The sequence below is a fragment of the Acomys minous genome, assembly GCF_964271855.1.
Source record: "Acomys minous genome assembly, chromosome: 14".
NCBI lineage: Eukaryota > Metazoa > Chordata > Mammalia > Rodentia > Muridae > Acomys > Acomys minous.
In genome coordinates, this window is record NC_140496.1 from 22,686,828 (window position 1) to 22,702,335 (window position 15,508).

Consider the following 15,508-nt stretch of genomic DNA (forward strand, 5'->3'; position numbering starts at 1 on the left):
CGCTTGCCTCTGCTTTTCAAGTGCTAGGATTATAGGCTGGGCCTCTATATAACCTGATTCCTTTCTTTTTAGAAAATTTTGGCTTTATGATTTTCACTTGTATATATGCGTCTGTGCGTGCACACACATATGGGTATGGATCCTCCTGAAGGCTAGAAGGGGGCATTGGATTCCATGGAGCTGGAGTTACAAGTTATGAGATACCCAACTTGGTGCTGAGAATTGAACACTCAGGTCCTCTGCAAATGCATCAAGTGCTTTTACCACCGAGTAATCTTTCTAACACCTTTCTTTACTTTTCTTTCTTTTTTCTTTCCTTTTCTTTTTTCTTTCATTCATTTTGGGGAATTTTAGGGGATTTCAAACAGGTTTCTCTGTATAGCCCTGGCTGTCCTGGAACTTGCTCTGTAGACCAGACTGGCCATGAACCCACAGAGATCCACCTGTTTCTGCCTCCAGATTGCTGGGATTAAAGGCGTGCACCATCACCCAATCACCTGGAAGCACCACCCCCCTTCATCTTTAGAGACAGGGTTTCTCTGTGTAGCCTTGGCTGTCCTGGACTCACTTTGTAGATCAGACTGGCCTCGAACTCACAGAGATCTACCTACCTCTGCCTCTCAAGTGCTGGGATTAAGGGTGTGCGCCACCACTGTGCTGCACCTTCCCTTCTTATTTTAAGAGCTTTAAATACCTTTACTTATGAAGCATCAAAGCATGACAGAAAATGGAAGCATTAGCTTTTTTTCTCCAAGCCACAGAAATCATTTTGGTAGTGGCTGTACTTAAATAGTTTATTTGGTAGTTTTTGAACAATGTTTTTTTTTTAACCTGAAAAAACTAAATATTATGACTGGGAAGGACATCTGGGCATGTTCCATCTCAATCCCACTGTCTGGCTGAGGTGTTGTTTATTCCACTTCCATAAGGGCTACATTTCCATCAGCTACAGTGCATCTGCGTGCCGCTAATGTCTCCCCAGGACCTCTTGGAAGAAAATTGACTTTAACTGCGTGTGTATCTGGATCAGGAGGAAAGAGTCCATTTATTTTGTAATATATGTGCTCATGGATGGTTCTCGATAAATAAGCCAGTGTTTTCTCTGAAGTTATTATATATTTAGAAATCCAAAAACTGTTAGCACAATGCAGTGCAAATTGTACTTCTCTTGGATTTTTTTTCAAGCTTCCCACTTGAATCTCAATTTTGTCAACCTCCTTAGGAGCAAAGTACTAGAATTGCTTGCAGGTGGCTTCATAACCATTTAAATGGCCTGGCATGTTAGGATTGCTCATGGCTCCATGCCAAACCATCTCTTTGTGTGGAGAGGGGGTAACTTGTTCATTGCAGAAAATCAAAGATGTCAAGGGAATGTTTTACAGGATAATTTAAAAGAATATAAGCTTCTTATACAAACAGTTTATTCAGCCCTTTAGCCCTTTTGCTGTCCTCACCTCCTGAACCAAAACAAAACATATCTGGCAATCAACTTCAAAACAGGAGGCCAACTCAGAGGCCAATGAGTTGGTCCGATTCCAAAATTCCAAAATATGTGAGCAGGAGAATTTGAAGAATTATGTGGATCTGTCTCCCTAAAACAGACTGTGAAGCAAGTGCTTATGCTTTGAAAATGGTGTTTTCGAAGAAATAAACATTTGGGCTGGCTCAGCCAGAGTGGTATTTATTCACTGAAGCAGAGTGTAAATACAGCTGGGAAGCAACAGTGCCTCAAGTTAGTCAACCGCCTCATGCGTATTCTCACCACTCTCCTCACTGCCAAGGCCCATCCAGCTACTCAGGGTTTACCTAAAAGAACAAACATTACATGGAGAAAATGAATCTGTCAATTTTTTTCCGAGACAGGGTCTCTCTGTGTAGCCTTGGCTGTCCTGGACTCGCTTTGTAGACCAGGCTGGCCTTGAACTCACATCAATCTGCCTGCCTCTGCCTCCTTAAGTGCTGGGATTAAAGGCGTGCGACCATCTATAATGTGATCTAATGTGCACTGTATACATAATAAATAAATCTTTAAAAAAAAAGCAGGCCCACTTCAAGCAATTAACTATGTTTGAATGAGAGTATTTTGGGTTCCAGTTATTTATTCCTCTGCACTTTAGGGAAAACAAAGAATGGTACAATGAAATATAATGTGAGCCACATATATGGATGACATATGTAATCATATGTAATTTCTTTTAAGAGGTGGGATCTCAGCTAGCCCGGCACTCCTAGCTTCCACTGATCCTCCTGCGTCAGCTTCTGCAGTCCCTGGGGGACTACAGGTAGATGCAGTAACAGCTAGTTTCACAGCTGTTATTTAAATTTTGTAGTAGCCAAATTTTAAAAAGTGTAAGAAATGAGTGAAACCAATTTAAAGGCGATATTTTATTTAACCCAGAATTTTCAAAAAGATTTAAATTTCAGATACTTTTGTTTGTATGAGGTTTTCAATACCTGATATGTTTTTATTTAAAGTTAGCACATCTTAGATTTAGAACACTGTAGTTCAAAAAGGGATTTAGTCACAGTGACTACCATATTGAATAGCATATATCTGAGCAGTTCCAAATTATTAGTGCTCCTTACTCCAGAGTCTTTCAGAATTAGCAACTTACAATAAAAAATAGAGCTTGGCCCCTGCGAACCGAATGTCCTAGTCACTCAAAAGGTAGCATATATTGTTCCAGATAGTCTGTAACATGGTAGGCTTTGTTGAAAGGCAGTGTGGGAAGCTGGGCATGGTGGTGTACACCTATAATCCCAGTCAGTACCTGGGAGACTGAGGTAGAAGGATCATAAATTCAAGGCCAGCCTTGGCCACATGACAAGACCTTATCTCAAATAAACAAATAAGTAGATAGGTAGATAGATAGATATAGATAGATAAATAGATAAACAAATAAATGTTTTAAGAGGACAAAAAAGAAAAGTAGTAGCCTAAAATGAGCCAACAAACAGGATAAGATTGAAAGCTTCTGGAAGACAGGTGCCCGAGCTCCTACTGATTTTCTGCTCACCATTCCCTGCATATCTACCCCTGGTCTAAGTCCCATCCACTTACCCACCCATCTACACACATAGCCTGCTCCTGTCATCTGTACTTGAAGACTCAGCTTCTAATCAGAACACTTTATGTGTATTGACAGGCGGTTCTAGAGATAAAGATAAAGGTAGGAAGCTATACAATATGAGGTAGAGCCGGGCGGTGGTGGCGCACCCCTTTAATCCCAGCACTCGGGAGGCAGAGGCAGGTGGATCTCTGTGAGTTCGAGGCCAGCCTGGTCTACAAAGTGAGTCCAGGACAGCCAAGGCTACACAGAAAGACTCTGTCTCGAAAAACAAAAACAAACAAACAAAAAGAATGAGTTTTATAGCATGTAAAGTTGTAGGGGGTGGGGGGAATGGATCAGCAGTGCTTGCTGAGTGCTTATGAGTCCTTACTAACCTCTTAAGAGGACCAGGTTCAGCTTCCCAGCACCCATTTGCTTGCTCACAACCACCTGAATGTAACTCTAGTTTCTAGGGACCTGACACTTTTCTGGCCTCTACTGGTTGCTGCCTGCACATGATGCACATAAACTCATGCAGGAATACACATATTCACATAAAAGTAGTAAGTAAATAAATCTTTAAAATAAAGTTGTAAGGAAAAAAATCAGTGGCAACTGGCTTAACAGTATATCAGAGCCTGCAAACTATATAGATGAACCAAATCCAGTCCACTCGTGTGTGTGTGTGTGTGTGTGTGTGTGTGTGTGTGTGTGTGTGTGTAGCACATGAGCTAAGAATGTTTTTTTACTTTTTCATGATTGAAAAAAGTCAAATTTCAGTGTTCATTGGTGCTCATCTGTTTATATATTATTTATGGCTGTTTTTGAACTACAAAAGAGCTGAGTATTTGAATTGACAGAGACCATATTGCTAGCAAAGCCTAAAATATTTAGTATCTGGCCTCTCACAGGAGAAAACTGTTTACTTCTGGCCTAGATTCAATAGGGCCAAGTGCAGAAGTAGGAAGATCAGCTAAGAAGCTCTGACAGCATCCAGATCAGGCCTCTCGACCTTCCTAAGCTGCCATCCCTGTGCGGACCCCAACCATAAAATTATTTTTGTTGCTACCTCACAATTGTAATTTTCTATTGTTGTGAATTATAACATAAATATCTGTGTTTCTCAATTGTTTAGGGGACCCCTGTGAGCAGGTCATTTGACCCCTGTGAAAGGTCATTCAGCACCCCACACACACAGAGACACCAACGGGTTTCAACCCACAGATTGAGAACACTGATCCAGATGAAAGATAGTGAAGGTTTGGGCCAGTGTGGTAATGGAAACACTTTACATCCTGGGTGTCTTGATGAATTTGCTAATGAATGGGATGCAGGACATGAAAGAATGGACAATTTCTTATGTTTCTACCCTGAGCAACAAGGCAAATAGTAAATTCTGAGAGATGTTAACAAGTAGGCGGCAGATTGAAGCGTGTCTGGCTGGAGAAAGAGTGAAAAGGTAGTAACAATCCAAGTGGGAAATTGAGGAGCCACTGGGTAGGCAGGTCTGGAATTCATGGGGACAGTTGGGAACAGAAATATAATCTATCAAAGCGGATACGTGAGTCTTTGAGCCTGACAATCTTGGAGTGTTATATATTATTCATAGGAGATATATAAAGAGGTCACTGCCAGTCCATACATCAGCATCCCGAGGCTTCCTGGAACTTCATGTGGAATTTGAGAAGCCTCTTAAACATAACCTACTGAGCCTTCCACTTGCCCTCAGACTGAGGAGGAGTCCCAGCTGCTCCTGGAGAGTGTGAGGGTTCCCTTCGGGTCACTCATGAGAGTGTAAGGTTCAACGCAGGCTGTTGGTTCGCTTTTACATGCCCTTTGAAGCCCACTGAGGTCTGAATATATGCTAACACACATTCTACCATAAACCACACCTTGGCACAAGTTTTCCTATCTCACTGCCTTCTGGGAACTTTAAAGTTTGAACTATAAATTGTTCCATTTGTCAGCAATCTGCTACCAGTAAGGAATACAAATATGCCTACACTGATTGTGTTCAAGGGAGCTAGGGAGTTTTTATGTTGATGACACAAATGATGCCTTTGATAAAATAGGCCAGGGGCAGTCTCACTTCTATTACTCATGATGTGAGACAGATTACCTTGTGGTGTTGGACAGGAATATATAAATGGCAGATAGTCATTCCAACAGTGTGGCTTGTGCACAACTCAAGTGCAAAGCCCTGGAAGTGGCTTCAAGCGTCCCCACAGACTGGTCCACCTGTTCATCCTGGCTCATATCACAAATATGATAACCTGTGTATGTAAAGAAATACATAGCCATGTATACATGTATACAAATACACACACTGAAGTTCATTCATATTCCTCAGTGTCCCCTTATGCTTCGCTTTCTATGCCTCTACACTCGTTTTTTTCTTAAAATATTCTCCTTTTAAATTTTGTTATAAATGTAGCTCACAGGAAGCATAGCCTGACAATTCCAGAGAAAGTTATTGTTGCTCTGTGGTTATAACAGTGCTAATTCTGTTAGAATCATTTTGTAGTCTTTCTTTTTTTCTGGCTTATATTCTTTTCATGTTTGCATATACAATGGTTTTCAAAGTATCTGTTATCCATGGGTGTTTGTTTTGTGTATGAGTGCTCTATCTGCATGTCAGAAGAGGGCATCAGATTCCAGTATAGAAGTATGTGAGCCACTGGACCTCTGGAAAAGCACACAGTGCTCTTAACCACTGAGCCATCTCTCCAGCAGCCCCAACTATAGGTTTAGTTACCATCTGCTGGGAGATGAAAACTGGACCCACCTCTACGGAGTGAGGAGACGGAACCAGCCGGAGAGAGACAAGTCTGAAGTATTGAGAGCTGCATCTCACTTAGCTTTTGTTGTTGTCAGAGCACATCCTTTTGGCCTAACACCCTTGCTTCCTTTTAGCAGCAGTGCAGGTACTCGCTGTCTTCACACAGCAGTCAGGGATTTGGCAGCCCCCTCAGCTCCTTTACCACTATGCTGCTCCCAATAGCCCAGAAGAACATAAGGCTTCTCTGCTCTGCCAGCAGGGTGCATCGTCAGCCATCTCTTAGCAACACACACACACACCTGCACCATCAGTTTTACATCGCTTCTTCCTATCTAGGCCCAAAGCAACATCAACTGTCCTTACAGCAGCAGTTAGCCTTCGAGTTCAGGTCTGTATTTCCCATTGACCTGGCACAGTGGAGCATGTCTGTAACTCCAGGACGTGGGAGGCTGAGGCTGGAGGGCTACAGCAGGTGCAAGGCTAGCCTGGGCTACATAGCAAGACTGTGTGGCAAAGGAAGACCTCCTTCTATAACTTTCCATGTCTTTTTTTAAAAAAATTTATTTATTTATTACATACAGTATTCTGCCTGCACGTGTGCCTGCACACCAGAAGAGGGCACCAGATCTCATTATAGATGGTTGTGAGCCACCATGTGGTTGCTGGGAATTGAACTCAGGACCTCTGGAAGAGCAAGCAGATAGTGCTCTTACTTAACCGCTGAGCCATCTCTCCATCCCAACTTTCCATGTCTTAACATAGAAAGAGTAAAATTCCAAAATGTAATCTTCAGGTAGATGAAAGTAGACCTGAAGTCGGCCTACGGGAAACCGGCCATATGCTCTGTGACAGCTCAAGTCAGGAAAGCCAGCTGTTCCCAGGAAGCCAGGCTCCCTGTGGTGTTTGTTATTCATGCATTCTTTCTTTCAATAGAAAATGCATTGCTGTCCCATTTCTAGCAGAGAACAAAACAAGCAAAGTCCTTGGGGTCTGGGGAGGTTAATACTAGAAGCGCTGACAGAGCATAAATAAGTAAGTAGGAAAGGGCGCCGGAGTGTGCCTGTGGTTTCTTAAGGCCTCCTAATGTCTTCCTGTGAGCAGAGGTCTTACATTTCTGCAGTATCAGAGCAGACTCGCTGAGAGGGTTCAGGAAACAAGTGAAGCTCCTGGGCATTAGTTGTAAGCTTAGCCCCCTCAATTAGCACATAGCATGTCCTCACTGGCTGGGATCACAATCTTTGTAGATCATTTGCCTGATTTCTTCTCCTTTTAAGATTTGTTAAATGGTTCCTTTCCTGAGGAAAATGGGGCTGCTCACAGTTTAACAGAAACCCCAGAACATAGAGGTTTCATTTCTATACAATGGCTCACCCTCTCTCCACTAGCTTATTTCCCCTCCAGCTAGCTGGGCTGACCTACTAGAAAATATACCCCATACCAAACAGAGAATGCTGGGCCAGCCTCAAGTTGTTGTCCTGGACAGGAATTTCCTTCCTCCCCAGGGGCCGCTTCTCACACGGCTGATTTAGACTTGCTCAGGGCTCATCTGTTTGACCCACTAAGATAGAATTTGGACTTTGGATGTGCAGGTGGCCCATTCAAGCTCTTGTGAATGCTGGGCAGTATCTGAGTGGATTTGGGGGCTCTTTTGTCTCTCTCTAGGACTCCTCCATTTCACCCTCTTTGCTGTGTGCTTTGCCTTTCTGTCAATCACCAATCTAACTCAAACTGAGCCCCGTTCTTCCTGCCATTGTTTGTCCTTTGTCATTCTGGTCCCTTTCCCCTTAAGTCTTCTGTCTCTCAGGTTTGCAAGTTGGGGTCATTATCTTCAGTGCCCTCTGAACTGTGAGCTGTGCGTGCTGACTTTGCCTACTCTGCATCTTCCTCAGTTGTGTGAGTGCACCCCACTTCTCTGTCAGCTCTCTTTTTCTTTGCTTTTCTTTCCAAAAGACTGAGCCCTCCAGCTCCCCAAGTTTCACGCAGTCTTTCACACTTCCGCTCCATCAGGACCTAGACTGGAAGCTGGATAGATGAACCCAGAACTGACCTGGATCCAACCCAAAAGCCTGTGGCCACAAACAGGGAGCAAGAAGGGCTGGCTCCGGCCAGGGGCGGCACCAGCTTCTGCAGCTTGAGAAAGGAAGAGGAGGTTTTTGGGCCCAGGGAACAGCACACAAAAAGTTGAGGTGGGGTGAGAGAACAGGGGAAGAGGTAACTCAACAGTAAAGTGCTCGGCATAAGAATGTCAGACATAGTGCCAGAGGCTGATAATCCTAGAGCTGTGTAGGTGGAGATGGGCGGCTCTCTGGGCTCACCAGCCAGCCAGGCTGCCTAATTGGTGAGCTCCAGCCCAATGAGAAAGCCGCCCCACACCACACACATATGCATCTTAAAAAATGCTGAGGCACCAGGCAGTGGGGATGTACACCTCTAGCGCCAGCCCTCAGGAGGCAGAGGCAGGCAGACTTCTAAGTTCAAGGACAGCATGGTCTACAAGTTCCAGGACAGCTAGGACTTCATAGAAACTGTCTCAAAACAGACAAACAAAAATGCTGAAGAAGCATTAAAAAAACAAACAAAAAAACATGGTATGCTTTGGGGCTTTTGTGGAATTTAGTGTCATTGAGTTTGGTAGATGAGGTTAAAAGCATGAGAAGATGAAACTGGAAAGGTAGTTTGGGCTGTAACCACCAAGAAGAAGGCAGCAATTAACATATTTTGGGCCATAATCCTCACAATTCTTTCCAGATCTTATTGTCTTTACTTGCAGACAATAGGCCTGCAGAGAACGCTGGTTAAGAGGTTGGACTCTGGGCTGGAGAGATGGCTCAGTTTAAGGACACTGGTTGTTCTAAAGACATGGGATTGAGTCCCAGTGTCCAGTGCTACCTTCTGGTGTCTGTGGTAACCACGTATGTACATGGTACACAGACATACACATGAAATAAATTATTTTGCTTTTGTTTTTGTTTTTGAGACAGGTGTTGCACTTTTTCTTCTTAAACTCTACTTTATTTGGGGTGTTTAGGCCTCAACCTCCCAACCCTATGTAGGAGAGAGAGAGAAGGTTAGTGGGGAAAGGGGGCCCCTTTACCTCTCCCGGCTGCTTTGGGTCGAAGGGTCTTTGTGGGGCTGTACAATCTCTGTCAACAGCAGACACAGCCAGCAATCTCTTCCAAGCCACTGCACCCCAAAGCATTTCTCTATGTCTATCTGCTCCAAACCATCACACTGTCTCTGGTCTCTTCAAACTGCCACACGCCAACACTGCCGCCATGCCATGCCATGCCACACACCACCCGCCACCCCTGCCGCCATGCCATGCCATGCCACACACCACCCGCCACCCCTGCCGCCATGCCATGCCATGCCACACACCACCCGCCAACACTGCCGCCATGCCATGCCATGCCACACACCACCCGCCACCCCTGCCGCCATGCCATGCCATGCCACACACCACCCGCCAACACTGCCGCCATGCCATGCCATGCCACACACCACCCGCCAACACTGCCGCCATGCCATGCCACACACCACCCGCCAACACTGCCGCCATGCCATGCCATGCCACACACCACCCGCCAACACTGCCGCCATGCCATGCCATGCCACACACCACCCGCCAACACTGCCGCCATGCCATGCCATGCCACACACCACCCGCCACCCCTGCCGCCATGCCATGCCACGCACTCTCTGAGACTTCATTTATATCCTCAGAGCCCTAGAGCACACCCCTCTCCATGCTGCATGAGGTAGGCCTTACCAGCTGGCAAAAGCAACACCCCTCTCCATGCTGCATGAGGTAGGCCTTACCAGCTGGCAAAAGCCACACCCCAATTGAGACAACAGTTGTGGACAAACCAAAGCTCAAACTGAAATCCCACACTAGGGATTAAAACAAAAACATATTTACATAACACAACTGAGTTTACAAAGAAACCAAAACTTCCTTTACAGGCAGGGTTTCTCTGTGTAGTCCTGACTGTCCTAGGACTCACTATGTAGACCAGGCTGGCTTTGAACTTGGAGATCCACCTGCCCCTGCCTCCCCAGTGCTGGCATTGAGGTAGTATGCCTCCACAGCTTTCAGTTCGCTTTCTTATACAACTCAAGACCACCTACCCAGGGTTGGCACTGCCCACAGTGACCTGGCCCTCCCACCTCAATCATCCATCAAGAAAATGCACCACAGGCTTGCCCATGGAGCAGTCTGGTGGGGGCATTTTCTCAACCTGAGGTGCCTTCTCCCAGATGATTCTAGCATGTGTCAAGTTGACAGAAACCCAAGCAACACATCTTTCAAGAATTTTAATTAACCAGGACCATCACCACTCCCGAGGCAGCTTGCGTGGCCTCTGCTCTCTGCTCTTATTGTCGCTCTCATTCAACCGCCTTCTCTCCTTCAGCTTGAAGCCAGGCCACCTTCAAGGCAGAGGCCTGCGGCTGGACACATACCTCGACCTACCTTGCCCTATCCTGGCCTTCCGGGACACACAAACCATTTTCCTTCCTTTGTCCCATTTCTCAGCACAAATACTGTCAAGTTGTCACCCTTTGTCATGATTCAATACGTGTCCCCATTTGCAATGTGTATTGTGTTCTTACCACTTTGTCACCATCCCAGCAACTCATTGTAAATCTTTGCCCTAGGACAACTATTTGCTCTTACAGAAACCTTTCTCTGATTGATTTCCCTCCTCCAGAGAGCTGACAGTTTGACGCAGAAGCCGAAGCTGTGTGCATACCTAAATCAAGAGGGAACAGAAAGCTTGGTCCTTTTTTAATGATGTGAAAATGGTCCCAGGGTTCCTGGGGATCCATAAATTTGTAACTGATGCTAGAGCTTACCTCATAATATACAAACTGTTGGTGTCCATGTCCACATGTGTATTCACGTTTGTATGAATGGACATGCATGTACATGTGTGTGGGTTGTCAGTGGATGCCACAGATCAATGTCCCATTGTCATTCTCAATTGTTCTCCACCTTTTTTTGAAGGGTGGGGGAACTCAACAACTCAGTTGGACTGGATGACTAGCAAGCTCCAGGGAGCTATCTCCCAGTACTGGGATTACAAACATGTGCTGCCGTACCTTTAACATGCCTCTCTAGAGAGGCTCTGATGCTTCTGCAGCCAGCACGTTAGCAAGTTATGGTCCCAGTCCTACCATATCTTTCTTTTCCCCAAGCCAAGGATCCTTGAGTGTGTAAGCAGGAGCCTAGCAAAGTACAGTGAGTATGGCTCAAAGCTCCCAATATCCTACACACGCAGTCTCCTTCACTGCTCAGTGCTCCAGGAAAATACTCCTCATAACCCTGCCATTGCTCAGTCCTCTGTCAGGCACTCTAGCCTCCCCACTCTGGCAGGCCTGCCTCCTTTTGAGACCTTAAGCAGTTATGAGAGGACCAGTTCCTACCAATAGCAGCCACCAGAGGGCTCTTCGCAATACTTAGCAATCTCAGGAGCAAACTCACAAGGCTTTCCACCTGGGTAGCTAGCAATTAGAAGCAGGTTCTTTTGCTGTTATTGAAGCAGAGGTTTTCTGTCCATTGCAAAGTTCTTAGAGGAGAAAGCTGATCATATGTCTGGCCTATAAGGGATCACTTGCCCTGTTGTGTCCAATGGTTGGTTTATTAGGAAAATGCTATCTTCTAGAATGAGGTGAGAAAAATTTGGCTCAATATTCTGATAATTTGTTCTCTGCAAGATCGCAGAAGGAAAAAAAAAAGATTGCAGAAGGAGAATAGGTCCTTGGGTAAGTGTGCAATGAAGATCCTAACCCACCCTCTGCCCTGGATCCAGCTGTGCTCAGTTAGGGTGCTCCATATGACTCTCACCCACTGCTGGTCACTGGCTCATTCAAACCAAGATGCTCCGAACTTGGGAGACTATTTATGCAAGTTATATGGCCTTTGAACCACTTGTGTAAGTGATGTAGCCTTTGAACCATTTGTGCAAGCTATATAGCCTTTTAACTCAACCGTCTCACCAGTAAAACACCATATCTGTCTCCCAGGGGTGTGTCAAGATAAACAAGCAAATATATGTGAAAGGGATTTGAAAACTATATAACCTGTGCCAGGATTTTGCTATATCTTAACCTCACTGTTAGATTACTTCCCAGAATGGAGATGAATACATAATAAGCAAATCACGACAGTCATAAAAGATCAGGGTTTTGAATTATTAAGCACAATACTAGAAGATGATGAAACAAATTACTCTGTAGCTGGGCATGATAGGAAACACCTGTAATCTCAATGCTTAGGTGATGAAGGCAGCAAGACAGAAGCTCAAAGCCACCTTGGCTGTTAAGTTTGAGGTCAGCCTGTACTACATGAGGCTCTGTTTCAAAAATAAAAGGGAAAAAAAAACTCCATAGATTTTTTTCAAGAAAAAAATCCTGTTACTTGGCATAAAATTGGAAGAAAAAACTTACTACAAACTCAGAAGAAAAGTAATCACTGGAATTTTGAATTATTGCCATGCCATTTTACAACTTGAAAGTTTTACATTTTGTGATCAATTCAGTTTACTTTTAAATACTGTCCCAAAGCAAGTCACATACTGTATTTCTGAGCAGTCAGTGTGTAAAAAAAAAAAAAACCAAGTTAGGGCTGGAGAAATGGCTCAGCTGTTAAGAGCACTGTCTGCTCTTCCAGAGATCTTGAGTTCAATTCCCAGCAGCCACATAGTGGCTCACAGCCATCTATACTGGGGTCTGATGCCCCTTCTGGTGTGCAGGTGTGTATGTAGATAGAGCATTCATATACGTTAAATAAATATTTTTTAAAGTTGGTTACGAAGTTTAGATTTTGAAGGCAGCCTCCTCTTTGTCTGACAGACCCTGGATAACCTGAAGGAAGGGAAGCACCACCTCCGTGTGCGGCCTGCAGACATCCCTGTAGCTGAGAGAGCGTCTCTGAATTACTGGAGAACATGGAAGTGCATCAGCAAGCCCTCTGAATTTCCAATAAAAAGCCCCGCCTTCACAGGTACAGCCATGGCTAGGCCCACACTCTGAAGTCACTAGCTTCCTCTCTCCTCACCGGAACAGATGTTAACCTCCATTTGAGCTACTTCCGGATGTCTGTCTCTGTGTAGCCTTGGCTGTCCTGGACTTGCTTTATAGACCAGGCTGGCCTCAAACTCACAGAGCTCCGCCTGCCTCTGCCTCCCAAGTGCTGGGATTAAAGGCCAGCATCTGGCATCTCTTTTGACCTAGTACTGGTCCCCTGTCCCTTGCATGGCTTCTTGCCTACTGGAACTCAGCGCCCTGCTCCATTGCGTCCTGCTGCACCGAGGCTTCATTTAGGCCACACGCTCTCTAACTAGAAGTTCGGGCTCCATCATCATTTCCGCTTACCTCCCGCCGCAGCACGGAGTGGTCCCGTGACCTCGTGACCTCTGGCCTCTGAATCCTTTGCAGCATAGGCTGGCCTATGGTGGGACATCAGGAGTCTGCGCTTATTAGTGGATTCTGAGCTTCCAGAGGAGTCAAAGCATTTATTTAATCTGTAGTTCAAAGCAGTTGGTTTGATCAATTGGAAAGACTGTGGAGGAGGCCAGGTGGCGGTGGCGCACACCTTTAATCCCAGCACTCAGGAGGAGAGGCAGGTGGATCTCTGAGTTTGAGGCCAGCCTGGTCGTCTACAAAGCGAGTCCAGAACAGCCAGGGCTACACAGAGAAACACTTTCTTGAAAAACCAAAAAGAAAAGAAAGAAAGAAAGAAAGACTGTGGTGGGACTAGAGAGATGACTCAGCAGTTAAGAACACTTGCTACTTTTGACTCAGCACCAACATGACAGCTCACACTGTCTAACTCCAGTTCCAGAATCTACATGGGACATAGGCATCTACACAGGCAGAATACTCACATACATAGAAAAAAGACATCTTAAAGAAGAGTCGTGAATAACTGAATTTAGTAACTTTGGATACATAAGCCAAAATATCATATCATTCAGTGTCCTTTTACTGTCTGTAGAAAAAACAAAATCATATTTTTCACAGTTCATGTCCTAGAACACTGCTTCATTGGCTTCTTAAAAAAAAAAAAAATTGAGTGCTCTACCTGCAAGTACATCTGCCTGCCAGAAGAGGGCAATCAGATCTCATTACAGATGGTTGTGAGCAACCTCTTGGTTTCTAGGAATTGAACTCAGGTCCTTTGGAAGAGCAGGCAGTGCTCTTAACCACGGAGCCATCTCTCCAACCCCAGAACACTTTTTCTTACCCTTAAAATAAAGAAATGAAAAGAGAAAGGGGGGCAGAAAGTGTATGGCAGATACTGTCCTCTGGGTGGTTCCTAACTTCCTCTGGGGCCCCTGGGTCAACGGGTTAGGAGCATTGCAATGCCTAAGGAGGTGGTGCCACCTTCTGGTCTCTTTCCCAGGTCTTCATGATAAGGCACCTTTGGGACTCATGGACACACCGCTGTTGGACACAGAAGAGGAAGTGCACTACTGCTTCTTACCCCTTGACCTGGTGACCAAGTATCCAAGCCTTGTGACTGAAGACAACCTGCTGTGGCTGGCTGAGACTGTGGCCCTGATTGAGTGCGAATGCAGCGAGTTCCGCTTCATTGGTGATTGCTCTGTCTAGGGGTGGCTGCCTACCCTTCCCGTGCCCATACCCACACCCACACCTGTTGCTTCTGGCCTGAGGACCTCTGAGAAGAGGTTGTAGAGACTGCTAATCTCCCAAGAGGCAAGCAGAGTCCACCATTAGGCTCTCACTTAGCTCAGAGCTCTTTTGGTTTGGTTTTGGTTTTGAGACAGGGTTTCTCTGTGTAGCCTTGGCTGGTTAGGAACTCATTGTGCAGATCAGGCTGGCTTCAACCTCATAGAGATCTGCCTGCCCCTGCCTCATGACTGCTGGCATTAAAGGTGTGCACCACCATGCACAGCCCAGCTCAGAGCTATTTTAGCTCCTATTTCTTTTGGGATGGCCTAGCTATAAAGAGGAACTGAAACCTCCTAAGGTAGTGGTATGGACCACAGAGTTGACGGTAAGGGCAGAGGACTGAGCTGAACTCTGGTCACTTCTTGTACTTTGTTTATACCTCCAGCTAGGCTCTAGACCTCAGCTGCTCTCAACACACAGCAAGGAAACAGGAAACTCCCTACTCTCCCTTCCATCGCACTAGGGGTGCAGCGGAAGGGGACGGATGATGATGGCTTCTCCAGATCATATAGGATGGGCAGTTGAGCTAAGGAGGGATGCCATCTCTCATCCTGCCCAGAAGGCAGCCTCCCTTCCCACAGGTCCCCAGGGCTAGCTTTGCTAGCCTGTGAACCAAATGGCCTCTCTGCTACCTAGATAACCAGACCATTAGACAAGCACCTAACCGGACAGGACAATAAACACCAAGTTATGTGCTGAATGCTTGACAGCGATCCAGAGTCCACAAACAGAGGCTGTTTGTGTTGTGCTTCTGATCTCTGAGCTGGGTCACACAGGGACTTAGGGTTGGTTCCATCTCTGCAGAGACAAACTGCAGCCCGGGCTCGGCCAGGCCTCTCCCCTCTTACATGACAACTCCCTCTTTTGGAATGACCTGCTCCTGGGTCAAGGCTCTCAGGGTATGTCTCAGGGGCTTTGTGTTCCCAAAGAGGGCCTTGGGAATGCCAGACCAGGCCAGGGGAGGCCACACCCATGGGCTCAGGCA

At 45.7% G+C, this 15,508-nt stretch overlaps 1 protein-coding gene across 2 annotated transcripts in view; it reads left to right on the top strand.

Annotated features, from left to right (window-relative positions):
• Nucleotides 1-15,508, top strand: part of KCTD19 (potassium channel tetramerization domain containing 19) — a 33,142-nt gene that overhangs the window by 6,602 nt on the left and 11,032 nt on the right. For both annotated transcript variants that reach the window (XM_084755513.1, XM_084755512.1), the window contains exons 3-4: nt 12,682-12,832; nt 14,234-14,425. In XM_084755513.1, coding sequence (XP_084611639.1) covers nt 12,682-12,832; nt 14,234-14,425 — 343 coding nt within the window. The remainder of the gene's footprint in view (nt 1-12,681; nt 12,833-14,233; nt 14,426-15,508) is intronic.